General features: G+C 42.2%; 3 protein-coding genes across 3 annotated transcripts; 1 reads left to right on the top strand and 2 right to left on the bottom strand.

Annotated features, from left to right (window-relative positions):
• LOC109158690 (uncharacterized mitochondrial protein AtMg00310-like) lies at positions 1–459 on the bottom strand. Its single transcript, XM_019306618.1, has one exon. It carries the CDS (start codon positions 457–459, stop codon positions 1–3), a length of 459 nt encoding a protein of 152 aa, XP_019162163.1.
• A 232-nt stretch (positions 460–691) lies between these two features.
• Positions 692–1,300, bottom strand: LOC109158596. Its single transcript, XM_019306512.1, has 2 exons — positions 1,050–1,300; positions 692–959 (listed from the first exon to the last, which is right to left on the bottom strand). The coding sequence occupies exons 1-2, from the start codon at positions 1,298–1,300 to the stop codon at positions 692–694; spliced, it is 519 nt and encodes a 172-aa protein (XP_019162057.1).
• A 1,453-nt stretch (positions 1,301–2,753) lies between these two features.
• On the top strand, positions 2,754–3,854 carry LOC109155425 (2-hydroxyisoflavanone dehydratase-like). The gene has a single exon (XM_019303139.1). The coding sequence runs from the start codon at positions 2,828–2,830 to the stop codon at positions 3,791–3,793; it is 966 nt and encodes a 321-aa protein (XP_019158684.1). The 5' UTR covers positions 2,754–2,827; the 3' UTR covers positions 3,794–3,854.
• Positions 3,855–6,821: the final 2,967 nt, after the last annotated feature.

Genomic DNA, 6,821 nt, shown 5'->3' with positions numbered 1-6,821 from the left:
CTAAGTCCACGCATCTGGTGGCTTCCTGCAACTAATCGGAATGCTTAAAATAAGCCTAGCATCTCTCTCTTCAAAAACATCCTCCACACAATCCACATCCCAGGCTGTGCCATGCTCATTCATAAGGGAAGAAACTGGAGCCATGCTTACTGATTCGTGTAGTTGCGTAACCACGTGGGGATTACCAACATCTGGCATCCAGGGATCACAGCCTATTCTCGTTGATTTACCATCACCAATACACCAGTGGCTACCCATCTTCACAATGTCCTGGACTTCCACCAACCCCCTCCAAATAAACGATGGATTACTTCCCAGCGTAGCATCAAAGAAAGTCGAATTAGGGAAGTAACGGGCTTTGTAAATTCGACTCATAAGGGAGTTCGGTTGTGTAAGCAGCCTCCATGCTTGTTTACCCAGTAGTGATAGGTTCATATCCCGTAACCTCCGGAACCCCATGCCACCTTTACTTTTCGGCTTACATAAACCTTCCCAACTTCTCCAGCGCAGCCCTTCCCCCCCCCCCCCCCCCCCCAACGCACCCCATCCACCAGTACTCGTTCAGGAGCGTCTCAATCTCGCGACAAAGACTAACCGGGAGAAGAAAGACCATCATGGCATATGAAGGCATAGACTGGATGACATTTTTTAGGAGAACCTCTTTACCCGCACGAGATAAAAATTTTGCATTTCAACTCCGTACTCTACTCAACACTTTCTCTTTCAAAAACCCCAGAATTTCCTTCTTCCTGCGGCCTACTAAAGACGGCAATCCCAGATACTTGCCGGTAGTATCACCCTCATTCACCCCTAAGACAGAAGCAAGTTCAAGCCTAGAATGTTGTTGGACATTTGAGCTAAAACAAAGCAACGATTTATCATAGTTAATCTGCTGTCCTGATGCTGCGGAAAACGTATCCAGCACCCATTTCATTTTAACACATTCCTCCGCCGTACTCCTACAAAACAAAAAACAATCATCGACAAAAAGAAGATGAGATAAAGCTGGCGCTCCCTGAGCCACACACACCCCATGCAATGAACCTTGCCTCATCTGATGATCAATTAGCACGCTTAGACCTTCGGCAACAAAGAGATAAAGATAGGGAGATAAGGGATCCCCTTGCCACAGCCCCCTTCCTGGAATGATAGGGCCAAACTGCTGCTGCTCGTGTAAGATGTGATAATTAACCGAACCAATAGTCTCAGCCATGATAGCCACCCACTTCTCATCGAATCCCATACGAAGCATAACCCCTTCTAGGAAGGACCACTCTACCCGGTCATAAGCCTTGCTCATGTCAATCTTCAACGCAACCGCTCCCACTTTCCCCTTTTAGGAAAGTTTGTTCAATCCTCTTCTAGACTTCCCTTCTCTCGGGACCAACATAGTATCATCAGTGGCGGATCCAGAAAATAATGTGAGTGGGGCCATACTTAACTCTAGATCTCACTTTTAAGAAAAATTGCATCTTCCACAATTTTGTCTGAAGAATTCGCTACTACTTTAGAATTGTCAATGAAAAAATATCAAACATCTATAATATGGTTCAAATACATTATAAATTATAATACAATAGTATTTATGATAGACGACAAGATAGTTAAGGGCGGAGCCAAAACTATAATTGGGTAGGGTAAAATTTTAAAACACTTTGAAATGCTATAAAATATCGATTAGATAAAATAGTTTGAATAGAAAAGATAGTACATTCATAAATACTTTAATTTTAATTTCTTTTAGTTATATCAACTTTTAATTTTTCTAAATTAATTCGAATACAATGAAGTATAATATAAACTTGCGGACTACATTAACTAAATGATTCACAAAAAAGTAAACTTAAAAAATATTTAATTTATTGAAGGATTGGAAGGGTTAAAATAAAGAAAAGAAACTAAAAATACTATAGTATTGGAATGGCTAAAATAAAATGTAAAAAAAAAAAACTAAAAATACACTACTAGTGGGAATTGATCCCATGACCTACCATAAAAGAACTTATGGTTTCTACCAACTAAGCTACTAAAACCTTTAGTAAATCTTATATTTATATGGTATAAAACGCTTAAATTAGGGAGGGGTCAGTGCAGCCGCCCCCACTGCCCCCATTGTAGGTCCGCCATTGAGTATCATAAAGTTATCTAACCAAGCATTTCTATGACACTTATATTCTGTTAGCATCCTGAAAATAGATAACATTAAACACTAATAGAATATTACATGTTTATTGTAAAGTAGCTCATACAAATATTCATATGTCCAATAAACCTATGTAATTCTTTATCTTAAGAATATTGATTGTATACCTGAACTAAAGTAAATATAAAACTTGTGTATGTGTCTTGTGTTATACATTTCTGTGTCTCACGTTATGCAATTATGTACCTTAATCATATGAATTCTGTACCTGAAATAGATTAGTAGTTGTGTAGCACACAATATACTGTGTCTTATTTTACGAATTTATGTCTTTTATTTTGAAATTATGTGCTTCTTACATATATTATCTACATAAATCAGATGAAAATAATTAATATATAACATGTGTATATATAGTGTTGTAAGTTTTTATGTCCCGTGCTATGAAATTATGAACTTTATGTATTTAGAATAAATTAAAATTTGTGTTAAAACTTGACAAAGGACAAATTACAGAATTTATTAAAACTTAAATATCAAAACCACATTGATTTGATTCAGGGTCCACAATGCTACGTGGTCCTGATCCACCATATAAATTGCCCTTGGAACTTTTGTCTTGACTTTTCAGCACTCCCCGTTAAATTCCTTCTACACAGAGATCATTGCTAGAGTACCAAAGCCATGGCTGATAGCAACATAAATGATGATATAGCCGTCGATTTTTCTCCGTTCATAAGAGTTTACAAAGACGGCCGAGTTGAGCGCCTCTTCACCTCCCCCCACGCGCCGCCATCGCCGGAAGACTCCGCCACTGGCGTCTCCTCCAAAGACCTCACCATTTCCCCCAACATCTCCGCCCGTGTCTACCTCCCAAAACTCGCCACCGCCGCCCAAAAACTCCCCATCCTAGTCTACTATCACGGCGGAGGCTTCTGCTTAGAGTCCGCCTTCTCCTTCTACAGCCACCGCTATCTGAATATCTTAGTTTCCAAGGCCAACGCCATCGCCGTCTCGGTAGAATACCGCCTCGCACCGGAGCACCCTCTCCCAGCAGGCTACGAGGATTGCTGGGAAGCTCTTCGGTGGGTCGTTTCCCACGCCGGCGCCGGCATCGACGACCAACGCGTTCCATTCAAAGAACCGTGGTTAGTTAACCACGGTGACTTCGAAAAGATCTTCGTCGGCGGCGATAGCTCCGGGGGAAACATGGCCCACAACGTCGCCATCAGAGCCGGTAAAGAGCCCTTAAATGAAAACTCAAAACTCTTGGGAGCGGTGCTGTCTTTCCCATACTTCTGGGGGTCGAATGCGAAGGGCGGTGCGCAAAGCACGCGGGGTAGATTTTGGGATTTCGTTTATCCGACGGCGGAGGGAGGGATTGATAACCCCATGATAAATCCGATGGCTGAAAAAGCTCCGAGCTTGTACGGGCTGGGGTATTCGAAGCTTCATGTCTGTGTCGCGGAGAAAGACGAGCTGAGAGAGATAACTCTCCGGTATGTGGAAGCTGTGAAGAAGAGTGGGTGGAAAGGAGAAATTGAAGTTGTTGATGTTGAAGGAGAGGACCATTGTTTTCAGATCATCAATCCAGATTCTGAGAAAGCCAAAGATCTTATCAACTGTATTGCTGCTTTCATCAAGGAGTGAATTAATTAGCTAGTTTCAACTGTTTGATCTTATTAGCATTGTTAATGAATTGTTTACTTTTGGTTTAAAAAAATAAATGAATTGTTTACTTTTAATTCAAAGCAAAATAAGTATTATATTGAAATTGGACAAACTTTGTCCTTGTTTGGCAATTGGTGGTTTTGTTAAAGGATTTGTTGGCAGAAATCAGTTAATGGATCGTGTTAGCAGTGTATGTGTAGAGAAAGATTTGATAACCATCCGTGGTCCAAGTTAACCACCCATGGTCCTTCAACTATTAAATTTTAACCAATCATGGTCCTTTTATGAGGACCACGACTGGTTAAATTTTGAAACTTGAAGGACCATGGGTGGTTAATTTGGACCACGAATGGTTAAATTTGAAAGTCGAAGGACCACAAATGGTCAATTTGAAAGTTTAGGACTAAACGTAGCAAAACCACTATACTCGGAGGACCTCAGATGGTATTAACTCATAAAATTAATTATTTAATAATAGATTATTATCAGGTAAAAAGACATAATGAGAAAATTAAATTGGAATTAATTGTGTCAAGCAAATGAAAGTTAAGAATATTTTTTTTTAGTGGAATTGACCCGTGGTGAAACGGGAAGGTACTAAACAGCGAGAAAAGAACAAATAAACTACCAGACTCGGAGGGAGCTAGCCCCGAAAGCATCTGCTGCAAGGAGATGATTCAGGCTTTCCGGGGATCATCCAACACGGTTGTGCCCCATTTTCCTTGATGCCCGACGTTGGTCAGGTGATCTGCACACTTGTTGCCTTATCTCAAGGTATGTTGGAAAATAATCATGCCGAAGACTTTAGCAAGGAATTTGTAATCCTTAACAATGGTCGGCGTTGCCTGCTGGGATTCCTCGACCCCTTTCATGACCGCAATCACTGCTTCGAAGTCGAGTTCGAAAATGACCCTCACCAAACCCGTAGACTTTGCCAGTCAGACCCTCCCTTAGGCCCCACAGCTCTGCGATTCCCGATTTTGGTTGTGAACCCAAAAATCCACTCCCCATGGTGATCCCTCACCAACCCCCCTACACTTGCGAGATTATTAGTGTATCTTTTGCAGGAGCCATCTGTATTGATTTTATTCCACCTCGACTCTTGCAGTTTCCAGTAAATCCAACGAGCGAAGCCTCCTTGGCGAGCTAGCTTAGTTTTGTCCGTTTCCATCGTCATTCTTACGAGAGTATTAACCTGTTTCACAATGCTGTCCGCGGTGCATGTCTGATGCTCGAAAATCTATTTGTTTCTTGCCTTCTAGAGCTCGACCACGGTACCCCGTTGATAACGACCTTTGTTGTGCAGTTATGTTTCATCCAATCCCAAATTTACGCTTGGTGACCATACTAGAATGAGGTTGGAATGCATGTCTTTTTCCAACAATCTCTCGCGGTTGAGCAGCCAGACAGGATGTGCATTGTAGTCTCCTCCATCTCTCCACACTTTGGGCAAGTGCTGTCTAGCGTGAATCCCCTTCTTGCACGTTCAAAGTTAGTTAGAAGTTTTCCTTTTGCCGCTAGCCAAAGAAAAAGCCGGCACCGCTCGGACGCCCGTGTCTTCGAAAGCCAATCATTGTCCACCGAGTCTTCAGTGTCACCTGTAATGTAAGTGTAGGCAACATGAACTGGGAACGTACCTGTTGTTGAGCCTGGCCAGTACAACTTGTCCTTGGATTGTTCATCTATGGGAATGGGGATAGCTCTAATATCGTTGACAACATCTTGCGGAAGGATCTCAATCAACCTGTCAAAATCCCAGTTACAGTTAGTTGTAATGAAATTGCTAACCTTTGCATTAGCTGTATCGTTCTGGATGGTCACGTTCTCCAGGAAACCCAAGGGCTTATCACCTACCCACCAGTCCGACCAAAAGTTGAGAGTTTCGTCATTACCAATGCGCCAAGCCGCACCCATTTCAATTATAGAGCGGCCTCTCAAAATGCTTTTCCATCCCTGAGAGGAGTTGGCGAGACTAGCAGCCACGAAGAAATTATCATTCTTAAGATATTTGTCGGTCATGATCCGCACTAGAGCTTATCCTGACATGAGTTCATTTGCCAGGCTACTTTGGCAAGTAAAGCGTCATTGAAGTCGGTGCACTTTCTGAGCCCCAGACCACCCGAGTTTTTGGGTCTACAAATCTCGTTCCAACCAACAAGATGCATTCGGTTTTCGTGATCTGAGTTTCCCCATAGGAAGTTTCTACAGATTCTATCGACCTCGTTACAGACACCTGTCAAAAGCTTGGCGGCTTGCATAGAATAGACCGGAACGATGGAAAAAACTGACTGAACCCAAACTCTACGCCCCGCGAGACTCAGAGATTCGGCTTTCCAATTGGCTAACTTCCTTTTCATACCTTCAAGAATATGGGTAAAAGATTTATTTGTCACTCTCTGTTGGATAATGGGGGTCCTTTACGAGCTGCGTTCGGACTGTACTATATGCTTGACTTCGCAAGACTGATAGTTAGCCCCAATGTGTTGGAAAATTTTTTTAAACATCCATGATAACGCGACATTGTTCTTCCGATGCTTCCACGAAAAGCATAAGGTCATCAGCGAAAAAGAGATGAGAGATCCACGTGCCTCTCCCGGATATGGTAATGGGTCTCCATGTTTTCTTCCCGACTTCCTTCTGTATGAGCCAAGATAATTTTTCCATCACTAGGATGAAGAGATAGGGAGCAAAAGGGTCCCCCTGCCTATGACCACGACCCGAAGTGAAAGGATTGAGCTTTTCCCCGTTCTAAAGGAGAGTGATAGAACTTTCTTTATTGTAAACATGATGAGCTCGATCAGTTGCCCGGGGAACCCAAAGACTTTTAATGTCTTCTCCAGAAAACCCCAATTGACGCTATCATACACTTTGTGCAAATCTATTTTTATTACCATTTGCCCTTTGTGCCCTTTTTTTTGTGCCACATGGAATGAACGACTTCTTGCCTGAGAATAATATTGTCCATCGTTGACCTTCCTAGCAGGAAACTATTTTGGAAAGGCCCGAT

Source organism: Ipomoea nil, unplaced genomic scaffold (genome assembly GCF_001879475.1).
Source record: "Ipomoea nil cultivar Tokyo-kokei standard unplaced genomic scaffold, Asagao_1.1 scaffold0117, whole genome shotgun sequence".
NCBI lineage: Eukaryota > Viridiplantae > Streptophyta > Magnoliopsida > Solanales > Convolvulaceae > Ipomoea > Ipomoea nil.
Note: the sequence above shows the minus strand (reverse complement) of the source record. Positions and strands in the feature narration are given on the sequence as shown.